General features: G+C 34.3%; 1 protein-coding gene across 2 annotated transcripts; it reads left to right on the top strand.

Annotated features, from left to right (window-relative positions):
- The first annotated feature begins 802 nt into the window (after positions 1-802).
- LOC108463907 (probable serine/threonine protein phosphatase 2A regulatory subunit B''delta) lies at positions 803-12,361 on the top strand. Of its 2 annotated transcripts, XM_017763901.2 has the most exons (13): positions 803-1,489; positions 2,074-2,316; positions 2,436-2,541; positions 2,623-2,722; positions 3,039-3,144; positions 3,224-3,314; positions 8,959-9,100; positions 9,309-9,456; positions 9,632-9,741; positions 10,237-10,393; positions 11,115-11,240; positions 11,358-11,508; positions 11,782-12,361. In XM_017763901.2, the coding sequence occupies exons 1-12, from the start codon at positions 1,340-1,342 to the stop codon at positions 11,496-11,498; spliced, it is 1,620 nt and encodes a 539-aa protein (XP_017619390.1). In that variant the 5' UTR covers positions 803-1,339; the 3' UTR covers positions 11,499-11,508; positions 11,782-12,361. The 2 variants fall into 2 exon arrangements, with proteins under 2 accessions (XP_017619390.1, XP_017619392.1); XM_017763903.2 differs by lacking the exon at positions 803-1,489 and having other exon boundaries at positions 2,238-2,316; positions 2,410-2,541.
- Positions 12,362-14,177: the final 1,816 nt, after the last annotated feature.

Genomic DNA, 14,177 nt, shown 5'->3' with positions numbered 1-14,177 from the left:
CATATGCTTTATATGTGCTTTTTCATGCATAATTTTAATTATTTTTAAATAATCTGTTTTAATTATTATAATTAGTATAAAGTGATATTTATTATTCAAATTATTAAAATAATTAAAATATATTAATTTATTTAACAATTCAAATATTATAATAAATTTTTAAATTATAATTAAAACATTTTTACCGTATTTAATATACAATCTAGTTTTAGATCATATGATTAATATCAAACCACATTATTCAAAATAATAACTACCAAACGTCTGGACTTAGAGGATACTACACAGGCCTGAGTCCTACTATACTGAGAGCTTTTCTTGCTAATGCAGCCTCAATCTCACCTGGGAGTTAGCCATGAAGCTTCTATGAATCAAGAATAACTAAGGAAGTTAATAATTAATTCATCTAATCACAAAGAGGCTTCTAACTTTTTGAAGCTATATAATTAGCCACCACACTATTTTTAATACAATTTTAATAATTTATATTTAATTTTAAAGATTTTTAAAATTACGGTTAATTTTTAAAAAAGAATCAAAATAATTTCTTACTTATAGTTCAGAACTATTTAAATTAATATCCACATTATCATTTAACAGAAAATTTAACAGAAAAACTAATTTTACCAATTTTTTCAGTAGAGTGACGGAAATGCAATTTATTCCGAAGTATAAGGACTTCCCAGGCACTTTCTATCTTACAAAAAGCCTTTTGACTTTTTGGTTAGAGAAATAGTTCGACATTTTGACTTTATTTACCTGTCTAAATATATTTAGATCCATAAAATATTATAATGAAGTTATAAATAAAATATGGGAAGCATAATCTTGACACGTGACGTAGAAAAGAATTTACAATTCTTAATTTATCGAGGAAAATTTTTTTTCTTTCATTTATTTTATTATTATTATTATTATTTTCTAAATGTTACTCAAATCTCTGCAATTTCTTAGCTAATCTCCCACTTGAATCGCATCGATTTTTTGTCTCTTTCTCTCAAAATAAAAAATAGAAAAAGTTTGTAATCTCACTTTCTATCGCTTTCTCTCCTCCCAAACACTCTCTTCCTAACGTCCAAGGAAAAAAAAGCGATAACGAAGAAATCTTATGTAGTCCCGATTCTTGATTTTCATGAAGATCTAGGGTGTCCAACGCTTTCTCAGTTCCCAATCGAAGTTTCTCTTTTCATTTTTTTAATTAATTACTAAAATTAAATTCTTACCTTAAATCTGGTGTGTTTTTTAAAAGAAGATTAATTTATTTGGAAGCTGATTTTTCATTTGATCTGTGCGGAAGAACTTTGTTTGAGCTGCGTTTTGGTTATGCAAAGAAAAGGAAATGGAGGCAGTTGTTGTTGGAGATATAACGTGTTTGGATGCGGAGCTATTGCATCTCCAGGAGATGTCTCCTTTAGCTCTCAAATCCTATCCTGAATTCACTCAAAAGCTTTTCGAACAGTGGCTTTCGCTTCCTGAAGCTAACAAGCTGGTATACTTTTCGTTTTTCTAATTTCGAATCTTCGTTGTGTTTGATTTGAATTCTTTCCGTTTTGACACTTTAATTGAAAATGATTGATTGTTGTTGCCTCAACATTGTTCTAGTCAAAATGGCTTGGTTATTTGATGGTAAATTTTAAAATTTTTATGTAAAAAATTATTTTTTTATGATAATTAAATTATATTTCATGAAGCATTACTTTGAGCTTATTACATGTTTCAGTTTGTTCATTATGTGTATATGTACCTGAATTCCGCATTATTAAGATATTTTAATGGATTAAATCAATGCGAAAAGAATATTGTGACATCCTATTGTTAAGTAGTGTTATCCTTACATTAACTGCTTAGTTTTCTTTGCAAATAGATTTAACTTGGTGGCTTAATGATTATAACAATACCCCATAATAGGTGTTGTATGATCTTGATTGATTAAATGATGTTGTTTTGTTCTTAAATATGGATTTTTCTCCTATTAGTGTCCTTGAAGCAGAGAATATGGAAGTAGTGTAACTTATTAAAATATTCCTCTAAGCATATGAGTGCTCCGGTGTTTAATTCTTGTTATTTTGTTAGGTAACATCATTGGTTAATGATGCAAAGGCTGGTAATCCCTTGAATGTTTCTGCAAACACTTCCGGTGGAGGCTCTCCCTCAAGCAATTCGTTACCTTCCATGTTTCCTGCTGGCAGTGCTCCTCCCCTTTCACCAAGAAGTACATCTGGTTCGCCTCGTATAACAAAACAAAGGGCTGGTCTTTCAAACTTGGGTTCTCCCCTGAAAGTAGTTAGCGAGCCTGTGAAAGAGTTTATACCTCAGGTTTGGATCTTTTTTAATTGATATGATATTTTCTTTCTCTATTGCTGTCCTTAGTTGTGTTTTATGTGCTATCCTTACCTTTCTATCATGAAGTTGCGATGACTTGAAATTGCCTCCAGTTTTACTTCAAAAATGGCCATCCACCTCCAAATGATCTAAAAGAACAATATATGTCTCGAATCAGTCAGTTCTTTGCTGGCCACCCGGAGGGACTACAACTGCAAGGTAAGAAACATGCGTGCTTTCCTTCGACAGATATTTCTTGAACTCATTTGATAGTCGTGTTTTACTTTCTATAATTTTCAGAATTCAAACTAGTGACCAAGGAAGTTTGCAAACTGCCTTCATTTTTCTCCCCATCACTTTTCAAAAAAATTGATGTTAATAGCACTGGTTTGGTCACAAGGTATGCTTTCTTGTTCATGGAATTTATATTTGTATCTTAGATCCATAATATTTTTTTGAGACTAGGATATTTCTTAGAAAACTATGAGAGTTTTATGTTTGGGTTTCTTTTCTGTGGTTAGGTGCTCAACTATGCTCGTCTTTGTTGGAGAACTATGTGTTATAAATTTAACTTTCTAGTTTAGGATCCGACTCCGACTCCGACTCCGACTCCTAATCTGTTACTGTTTCTCCTTGTAGTTGCTTGTCAGCTATGATGTGATTTAGTTCATTTTAGATGGTAGCTTTTTCTGAGTTTTACTCTAAACTGCTTGCAGAGATGCATTTGTTGATTATTGGGTCAATGGAAACTTGTTGACGAAGGATGTAGCAACTCAAATTTATACATTACTAAAACAACCATATCTCAATTACCTTGTTCAGGTCTTAAATCAACTGCAATATTTGTCAATATCTAACAGTCCTTGTTCAAACTTAACTTCTATACTTCTCAATTTGTCAGGATGACTTCAAACCTTTACTTCAAGAACTATTGGCAACTCATCCTGGGTTGGAGTTCTTACAGAGTACACCTGAGTTTCAGGAAAGATATGGTTTGTTTTTCATCTGTTTGATTCCTTTTTACTGTTCTCTCACTGCAATTGGATATTTTAGATGCTAGGCTTTTTCACTTTTATACCCCCTCCTTTTACAATATCAAAGGCATTTTACACAGATATTGAGTTGTTTCCGGACTGATTCCTTCATTAGGTGCTGCAACCACTAAGATTTGACCTTGTGAATCCTGTAAATGCATCTATTTTCATGTGAATTTCTATGAACGCCGTTTGACTTGTTTCTTTGATGAGGTAGCTCTGTCTATTATATGTTTGATAATGTAGAAATCAGAGTATTTTTTATACTAAATAGAACATAAATCAGAGTTTTTATATACAACCTATGACACTACTTTAGGAAACTCTAAGTTAGGAAAGATACTAAATAGGAGATATGATCCCTTAAAATAAGGGATTTTAATAAAAAATATCTACAAAATATTCCTAAAATATTTACGAATATTCCTACACTCCCCTCAAGTGGAGAATATACATTGTATAATCCCGGCTTGAATAGGAATTTATTGAACACGTGTTTTGGCAAAGCCTTGGTAAGAATGTCTGCAATCTGTCCTTCGAAGGAATGTAAGAAAGAGTGGTCTGTCTTTTTGTTGACTTGATCGACAATAAAATGCCTATCAATTTCAACATGCTTTGTTCGGTCATGTTGAACTGGGTTCTTGGCAATCTGAATGGCGATTGATTATCACACAAAACTTCAAAGTGATCCTCCGATTTGTGCCAAGTTCTTTTAGTAATTTAAGTAGCCAAATTCCTTCAGATATCCCCAAAGCTAGTGCTCTAAATTCACTTCAAGACTACTTCTTGAAACAACAGATTGTTTCTTACTTCTCAAGTTGTAAGGTTACCCCAAACAAAAGTGCAAGACCCACTAGTGGATCTTCTTTCGGTGAGATCTCCACCCAACTAGAGTCTGTAAAAATCTTAACAGATTCATCTTGTGTCTTCTTAAACATTAAGCCGTGTCTGAGTTTTCTTCAAGTACTTGAGAATTCTATTTGTCACGCCATATGCTCTTCAAGAGGATTAGTCATGTGTTGACTTATCACATTTACGGGAAAAGCTATATCCGGCCTTGTCAAGGATAAGTAGATTAGTTTCCCAACTAACCTTTGAAATTTCTCTCTGTCTACTAAGGACTCATCTTCTTTATTGAATCTCAAGTTTGCCTCCATTGGTGTATCAGTAAACTACGACCAAGAAAACCAGTTTCTTTGAGTAAATCAAGTACATACTTTCTCTGGTTGATCACAAGTCCTTCTTTGATCTTGCCACCTCCATTCCTAGGAAATACCTTAGCTTTCCCAAGTCCTTGGTTTCAATTCCTGCTTAACAACTTCTTCAAATTGCTAATCTCTTCCTCATCATCTCCAAGAAGAATGATGTCATCCACATACACAATTAGGATAGCTTTCTTATTTGTAGAAGTTACCTTGATGAAAAGCGTATGATCGGCAAGGGATCGCTTGTAGCCATTTTGAAGAATGACTTTAGTGAACCTCTCGAACCAAGCTCGGGTGATTGTTTTAACCCAGATAGAGACTTGTTGAGCTTGCAAACCTTGTTGCTACCTTCAATAGACTTTGAGCCGTGGCAATTGCATATAGACTTCTTCCTCAAGCTTGCCATTAAGAAATGCGTTTTTACATCAAGTTGGTGTAATTTCCAATCGCAATTTACAGCCAAACTTAGAGTACTCGAATAGTGTTAAGCTTTGCCACAGTGCAAAAGTTTCGTGAAGTCTATCCCATATGTTTGCGTGAAACCTCCGCCACTAGTCTAACTTTGTATCGTTGGATACCGCCATTGGAGTTATACTTTACAGCAAAGATCCATTTACAAATGACAGCCTTTTTTCCTTGAGGAAGGTCCGTAATGGTCCAAGTAGCATTTTTCTCTAGTGCACAAATTTCCTCTTCAATGACCCTTCTCCATTTTGGATCCTTTAGAGCTTCATTATGCTTGTGGGAACTCGTTTTTATCCAAAGTTGCTGTAAATGCTTGAAAAGACGGCATCAATGAATTATAACCAAGAAATTTTTCAATAGGATGCTTGGTGCACTGCCTAACCCCTTTTCTAATAGCAATAGGAAAGTCATCTAGAGTAGTGGACTTCTCGATTTCTTCTTCCATTTCGCAATCGGACCCAAATCCAATTCTCGGCAAGAATCGATTGCAAAACAGTCTCGTGGATATGTCTTCTTTTCTTGTGTAGACACGAAGTTGTTTGGGTGGTGGTGTTTTTGAAGACCGTCAATTGGAGTAGGTGTATTTTCGGAAGAGTGTTTAAAGTGGGTGTAGGTGAATTAGTCATAGGTACTACAGGAGAATCAATGGGAGCATTCACAGTGACATCTGCAGTAATGGCGAACAAAATGGCAATTCAAGGTTGAGAATGAAGATTAGGAGGAGATACTGTTGTGGCTGAAAATCACTCCATGTTTCCCAATTTCAGCTGAGTGAAATAGGAATCTGCTCATTAAATGTTATATCCATAGTGGTGAAAAATCGTTTAGAAGGAGGATGATAGCATTTATAACCCTTCTTAAGTGAAGAATACCCAACCAATACACATTTTAAAGACTTAGGATCTAACTTGGACTTATTAGGAGCAATATTTTGGATAAAAACAAGCAGCCAAAAATTTTAAGTGGCGAATGGAGGAGATAGGCTTAAAATGAGGAAAGTGCTGCAAAAATATAGATTGAGGCGTTTGAAATTTTAAAACCTTACTAGGCATCCGGTTGATTAAATATGTGGCAGTTAATAAGGCTTCCCCCCACAAATATTTAGGAACATTAGTGGTAAATAGAAGAGAACGAGTAACTTCAAGAAGGTGCCTATTTTTTCTTTCGGCAATGCCGCTTTTGTCTTTGTGGGTTCCAACACAAGAACTAATCTGAACTATGCCTTTTTCCTTAAAAAATCACCTAAAGACCTAGCAAAAATTCACCGCCATTATCGATTTAAAGAGCTGGATTTTAGACCCAAATTGAGTGAGAACCATGTTATAAAATTGCACAAAACACTAGCAGCTTTCAGATTTATCTTTCAGCAAATAAGTCCAAGTTATCCCATCATGATCATCAATAAAAGTGATAAACCACTTACAATTATCAGCATTCTTCACCCGAGAAGGGCCCCAAATATCACTATGGATCAAAGCAAAAGGGTAAGAAGGCTTGTATGTAGAAGGAAAATAAGATGATTTAGTATGTTTGGCAAGAGAGCAAACTTTGCAAGAAAAGAATTAGGCCTTTTATTAATGAATAGAGCAGAAACAATTTTGCAAGGTATTGGAAACTAGGATGGCCTAAACGAAAGTGCCATAACATAACAAGATCAACTTTTCCTAAAGCGGTAAATGACTTGGAGATCCCGATTTTAGGAGAGGTAGGGAGGATGTAAAGACCATTATGCAAGTGGCCTTACCAATCATCTTCTTCGAGTTCAAGGCTCGCAAAGTACAATCACGATCATTAAAAATTACAGAGCAAAGGCAAGTCTGTGGACAATTTACTAACAGAGATGAGATTGCACGCCGATTTGGTACAAAGAGAACATTTTAAGTGCAATCTGTTCATTGAGAATAACGATGCCATGTCCTCTATTTTGCACAAGGTACCATCACCGCTTTGACACTTTACCAAAGGTATGGAAAAAATTGTGAAACAATGCCTTGTTACCAGTCATATGATCCGTAGCACCAGAATCGAGGATCCAATTAGGAGTCAACTGGGAGGAGAAAAATGCAGTAGAAGAAAGGTTACCTTCTGGATCTTTTATGACCAGATTACCTTCACATGACCCTTGAAACTTTCCAAATAGTTTTTGAAGTTCAGCAATCTGTTCTTTAGTGAAACTAGTGACAGAGGTGGCAACAAGGCTTGATTTATTATCTTGAGAGTGCTTGGACTTCCAGTCCTGAGGCTTACCATGAAGCTTCCAACACTTCTCCTTAGAGTGGCCGGGCTTTTTGCAATGATCACACCAAGGTCTCCCGCTTGGAAGAGGGAGATGATTGACGGTCAAGAAGGCGATCTTTCGAAGTGGAAGATGGTTCATCGACAACATCACACACCTTCGGCTTTCTTCCTTCTTGACCATAGAAAGCCTCTCGAAGGGAGGGAAGAGGAGAAATAGCCAGACCTCGCCGAACCTCGTCCGTGTTCTTATTTAAGCCTTGGAGAAATTGAAAAGTCTTCGTTGAGTAACAATTTGCTGATAAAGAGCAAGATCTCTTGGATCTACCCAATCATAATGTGCATACAAATCTAATTGTTGCCAAAGAGCAAGAAGGGTATTGTAGTAGAGAGTAACAGGCATGGTTCCTTGTTTAAGAGTGGCTGCTTGATCTTCAACATGATATAATTCAACAATGTTATCCGTGCTAGAGTAGGTTTTGCGGACTGCACTCCAAATTTCAGCGGCTGTGGTGTAAAGAAGAAAGTTTCTACTTATACTCGGGGTCATGGAATGAAGGAGCCAAGTCATAACTCGACCATTGTCACGCATCCACTTAGCAAAACCAGCATCACCACAAGAGGCTTCTTGATTTCACCAAGAACGTAGTCCAATCTTTCTCTGCCCAAGAGAAAAATCTTAACCGATTGGGACCATTCAAGAAAATTGTTGCCATTCAATCGATGGCGGTGATAGTCGAACTGCATTTAATCTGATGGAGCATCGAACTAGAAAAATTTTCTGGATTTGAAGTAATCTCCAAGTAGGAGAAGGAGTTTGGACATGGTCTAGGTTGAAAAGAAATCGTAACCTAAGCTGATACCATGTAGAAATCAGAGTATTTTTATACTAAATAGAACATAAATCGAGTTTTTATATACAACCTATGACACTACTTTAGGAAACTCTAAGTTAGGAAAGATACTAAATAGGAGATATGATCCCTTAAAATAAGGGATTTTAATAAAAAAAATATTTACAAAATATTCCTAAAATATTTACAGAATATTCCTACAGATAATGTATAATGCTATGTTAAAAATTATGAATGAAATGATGATCGCATATTAATAAAGCAAGACTGCAAAATTATCCTTTGATTAACAGCAAGTGCAAGAATTTGGACATATCTCAAACAGAAAGAATAGGCGCATAGAAAACAGAATTGACATTCTTGTTTTGTTTGTTGGTTGTCTTTAGTAAGAATGATTGTGATGTAGCTCTCATTTTAGTATCTGGTTTCAATGGCTTAGCTTCCATTTTCTAAAATTCCTATTTTTAGGATGATGAATTCACACAAGAAATTCTTATAAGCAGACATATCTTTTTAGTTTAATATGAATTGTGCAGTAATCTTATGTCCATCTGAACATATTAGAAGACTTATTGTTGACAAATTGATTAAGTATGAGAGAGGTTGAAGTGGGAATATTTGTGTATACTTTTGCTACTGAAGGAAAATAAAATATCTTACACCAATTTATGCATTACAGCTTATTGATAATCTGTCTTAACATGTTAGGGTCCCATTCTATATGGTGCTTATTACTGCTTAAACATCAGTATAAACTTCTACCTGTGTTTTTCAATTGTTTGATAGTCTAGCTTGTCTCTAGTGCTTCCAAATATTAATACAACTTTTGTTTCACATTGCCAGCTGAAACTGTTATATACAGAATATATTACTACATAAATAGATCTGGGACTGGTCACCTCACTCTTAGAGAATTGAAACGTGGGAACTTGATTGATGCCATGCTACATTGTGATGAGGAAGAGGACATTAATAAAGTTTTGAGGTAGGGATTTGACTGAATCTCCTTCAATGCATTGAGTATAAACTGGCTTTCATTTTTCTTTCAAATTCCACAAGCTCATGAGTAAGTTTATATAATTGCATTTTGATACATGCATCTCTTCTACATTTTGATGCATGCTTAATACATCCTGTCTGATACCAAATAATCTTTTCCTCCTCTTTCAAAACAATTATCATCATATGTGCAGGTACTTTTCGTATGAACATTTTTATGTAATATACTGCAAGTTTTGGGAGCTGGATACAGATCATGATTTCTTGATTGACAAGGAGAACCTTATCAGATATGGTAACCATGCGCTTACCTACCGAATTGTCGATAGAATATTTTCTCAGGTTTGTGAGTCTCATGATATTTTTGTTCCTTGGTCCAAACCACATTCTACCTGCACAAAGAAGTTCTTTATTAATTGAACTTTGTCTGTTCGACCATCCTCTTCTATTTTTTTTTTTTTCTGTTTCATTGATTTGTTTATTTATTTACAAATATTGAACTTCCATATCATCTTAGGTCCCAAGAAAGTTTACCAGTAAGGCTGAAGGAAAGATGGGTTATGAAGATTTTGTTTACTTCATCCTTGCAGAGGAGGACAAGTCATCTGAGCCTAGTCTTGAGTATTGGTATCTTTTGTGCTCTTTCTTTATAGACATAAGAATATCATAGTCTTGAATTTATTATGCCTCTACTTCATAGGAGCTCACTTGTTTGAAAAAGTCACCCAAAAAATTTGAAATAGCTTTTCTGCACTTCTCACCCAAAAATTCAGAAAGATCTGTCAAAAGAACAAATTTTGTAAATGTTTTGTTAGTAGCTTTAGAAATATTTGTAAATGATTCATTAGTAGCTTTAGAAATATTTGCCTTAATATTTTCTGCCCTGGGTATCAGAGGTTGAGAAATAGCATTGTGTTTTGAGGTGGTGGAGGTTATGAATGATCACATTAAGATTGGATTTCTGAGTAACTTCTTTTCTTGGCTCGTTTTCCCAATCTTATCATATTTTAAATCTCATTTTTGTGCCTTTGTTCTCTCTTGCGGAATACTCAAACATAGTTTGGCAGGATGGGAACTATACTATTACTAGTCAGTAATTAGCACATTTTCTTACTTTTATAGGTTCAAGTGCATAGATTTGGATGGCAATGGAGTTCTAACTCGTAATGAAATGCAATTCTTTTATGAGGAGCAGTTGCACCGAATGGAATGCATGGCACAGGAGCCTGTGCTCTTTGAGGACATCTTGTGTCAGATGATTGACATGATTAAACCGCAGGTTTGCCTTTTTATCATTACTCCCTTTTCATCTCCTTGACTGCTTAATAATAATATGGCACATATGGCAGTGTGTTCCTGGAAATGAATCATAGTACTTGTATTTCCTAAGTTCCCCTTATAATTTCAAACTTAGGTTGTGTTTACCATTTAGGTTGAAAAGTGCCATGTTCTCAAACCGAAAAATTTGGAAAACAAGCAGCTTTTCAAACCAAACCTTGATTTTAAGCTGGGATTTTAAGCCAAGTCAAAAAGCCAAAATTTTTAGCTTTTGGCTTTTAGAAAAGTGCTTTTCAATAAAATTAGTTTTTATCCCCTCATTAAATCTTCCACTTTACAACATCATGTCCAAAATAGACTTTTTATCTTCCCAAAAGCACTTATAGACTGCAATGGTAAACACCATTGAATTTTTCGAAAGCACTTTTTCACGGCATTTTTCAAGAGCACTTTTCACCTTCAATGGTAAACTGTTGCGTACAATTGTCCAGAGGTCAGTTTGTCTGTTTTCATTTTCCTCTTGAAGCATGTTATTCATGGCATTGCTGCTTTAGAATTAGATCATTTTGTGCTATTTAACGCTGAGTGAATTACACCTAGAACTGCCTTTTTACTATATGCTGGTTTAGTAGCTGAGTTTCCATTGAGTGCTTGTTTCATATACACTGCTAGTGAAGACTGACTATTTTACATGTTTGACAATTGAAATTTCTTGTTTGCAGGATGAGAGTTATATCATGTTGCGTGACCTGAAAGGTTCTAAACTATCTGGAAGTGTTTTCAATATCCTTTTCAATCTTAACAAATTCATGGCTTTTGAAACTCGCGATCCATTCCTCATTCGTCAGGTAACTGTGTCAGACACTTTCATCATTTATTTACTTTGAAAATGAACTGTATATTCATTACCCAAAAAGATGAACTGTATATCATCTCACTTGTATGCAAGTTTTGGAATAAAACAGGAGCGTGAGAATCCTACATTGACAGAATGGGACCGTTTTGCACATCGAGAATATATTAGGCTTTCAATGGAAGATGATGTTGAAGATGCCTCCAATGGAAGTGCAGAAGTTTGGGATGAATCACTTGAGGCTCCCTTCTAAGTTGAATAGGGTAAGCTTGGTCAGTTCTTCCCCTGCTTTTATAATATTTATTGATCTGGCTCTATGTTGTGTGTGTAAAAGAATATACGCTAATTGTTTTCCGGTTCTAGTAATGGATTGCATGCTAGGCATTTGTAGATGCATGAGATCAAAGAATAAAGCTAAAAGTAAAGGAAACCATTTATAATCCAGCAACCTGAAATTTCATCCAGACTCAAGAATAAATGTCTATTAATTTCTGATATCAATACTTATTTTTGTTGTGAATTAATTTTCTGTACAGGTGCTCAGAGAAGAGCTCAACACACTTCTTCTATGCTGGGCACCAGAAAGAGAAATGTTGCCTTGAATCGACGAGGAAGCTACATCTAGTCTCATTGGAGGAACGTAGGATGTACCCTTGAAGCACCATTGACGGATTTTCAGGTTCAGCTAACAGGATGAATCACGCAATTGGAGGCTGACTTTATCTAAAGCACTCCCACCATCAACGAGTTTATGCAGGGAGGTAATTGATTAAAATCCAGATTTAAAGAAGCTCAGCACATTATTAATTACCCTTTCCATTCTCAAATTCTAAGATACAATCTAAGTCCGTCTAGTCCTCAGTTAAGTTCCGGTTGCTTTGTTTCATACTTGGAATGTTATAATTGAGCGTAGCAATTTTGGTTTGGATAAAGGTCGTCTAGCAATTCAATTTTAGTTGTTTTACCCTTTTCATTTTAATTTAGGACTCTATCAGTTAGCTCAGCTGTGCTATTGTGAACATAGGTTAAGTAACTGACTTATTTATCTGTGAATTCGAAAATTCCGTGCTTGTTATGATATAAAAAGATAGGAAGTAGTATTGAAGCTTTTTGGTACAGGAGAATTAGTATTGAAGTGCTATCACAAGTTATTGAACTTGTAACTTCCTTTTAGAATAAATCCATTTTTTTAATTAGAATAGGCAATAACAAATAAAATTAATAAGCTAACACATTTTTAGCATGGTTTTTGATCCGGACCGGTTGGATTGGGAATTGGTTGGGGCATCAATTCGAAGAGGCATCAGATTGGTTGATTCAGGAACCGGTATGGATTGGTTGAATCTGAATTTTTTATTTGTCAACATTTTTTTTATCTTTTATGAATTTTTTAATGATTTTCTTAATTGAACCGGATGAATCAATCAGATCGATGAATTGGTAACTTGGTCAGTTCAATCACTAGTTTGATTCTAAAAATTTTGATTTTTAAAATCTTTACTATTATTTGAAGGGTTGATTAATCGTATTCATCTATAAACTAGATTTCAACTTAGCAGTACAATTTAATGTGGTTTAACAAAGTAGTATTGGTCTCAACATTGTGATAATTGATTTGCTATAAGAACTTGGGGGTATTTTTATTTTTGGTATTATGTGAAGGTTGGATTTGAAGATGTGTATTTGTAATGTATTTGTGTTATATTACATGTTAATAATTTTTTTATAAAAGATTTTAATATATCATGCCTATATTATTTTCTAATTAATAAAAGCATAAAAGTAATTCTATAAAATCTATTTTGACAACATAAATCTACATGTGGGCATAAATTGTCCACCTAAACTACAAGAACAAAAAAAAAAAAAGAGAAAGAAATATATGAACGAAAATGACTAATAAGAATTTTCAAATTAGGTCAAACAATTTGCATGTGAGATGTCTTCATTTGTCGAATGATGACTTAAAAAAATGATTGAAATAGAATGAGTTAGGTTTTGTCTAAAACCCCTCCAACAATAAAATCCCACAAATTTGATTACAAAAAACCATCAAATCAAATCATCAGCCTTCACCAAAAGTCTAATGTGTTCATATTTGAAAACTTTGTAACTCTAAGCCAAACCAAGTGACATTGTCTACATTTGTATCCAAATGTATTTAATAATATTAGATTTAGGAGTACCGACAAAGGTTAAATGTATTATTGCATTTCTAGGTAGAGAGTTTAAGTTCGAATCTTATAAATGATATTGTTAATAGAGATAATCATAGATCATAAAAATTTTATTTTTATAAATTGTGAAACAAATTTATTAATTAATAAAAAATATAGATTAAATTCCGGGATTTGCATCATATAAAGTAGAAGTAGAAGCTGAGTTGCCATCATATCAGCCCCTTGTAACTTATTCATAATTATCAATGGTGACAGTTGCCACTGTAGTGTACCCTAAGTAACAGACCTCACGGCACACCATTGTTTCATCACCCATGGCCATACTATTGTGAAACTGACCTTGGACTGGAACATTGTTATAGGTTTTTGGATTTGAATTTGTGCATATCTTATACATAGTATTCAATTTCTTTTAAATTTTGTGTATATATGTAAACCGTTATATCTCATAAATGTGTGGAATATGAATTTGGTATGAGTTTTGAGTAACACCCCAAACTTGCTAGCCAGGAAATGAGAACTGTCTGGTTCTTGGGCGATGGCTAAAATTAAGGGTGTTTTTAAATGGTAAAACCAAACACAATACAAATATGATATAAAAAATAAATAAAAACTATTGATAAAATAAACAGAAAAGCAAAGGAACAAAATTATAGAGGATTTGGTGAGAAATCAGAGCTCGCATGGGGGGACCAAATACAGATTTTAAGGGCAAAAGCATGTCTGTTAAGCAAAAAAGAAAGCACCCCCAA

The sequence above is a fragment of the Gossypium arboreum genome, chromosome 13 (genome assembly GCF_025698485.1).
Source record: "Gossypium arboreum isolate Shixiya-1 chromosome 13, ASM2569848v2, whole genome shotgun sequence".
In the NCBI taxonomy this organism is placed as follows: Eukaryota; Viridiplantae; Streptophyta; class Magnoliopsida; order Malvales; family Malvaceae; genus Gossypium; species Gossypium arboreum.
Note: the sequence above shows the minus strand (reverse complement) of the source record. Positions and strands in the feature narration are given on the sequence as shown.

What these genes read in the sequence shown, in the direction of transcription:
- LOC108463907 (XM_017763901.2), top strand. Translation starts at nt 1,340, where the DNA reads ATGGAGGCAGTTGTTGTTGGAGATATAACGTGTTTGGATGCGGAGCTA. An exon ending in TTCCTGAAGCTAACAAGCTG is followed by an intron (nt 1,490 to 2,073) that starts GTATACTTTTCG and finishes TTATTTTGTTAG; the next exon opens with GTAACATCATTGGTTAATGA. An exon ending in ATCCATTCCTCATTCGTCAG is followed by an intron (nt 11,241 to 11,357) that starts GTAACTGTGTCA and finishes GGAATAAAACAG; the next exon opens with GAGCGTGAGAATCCTACATT.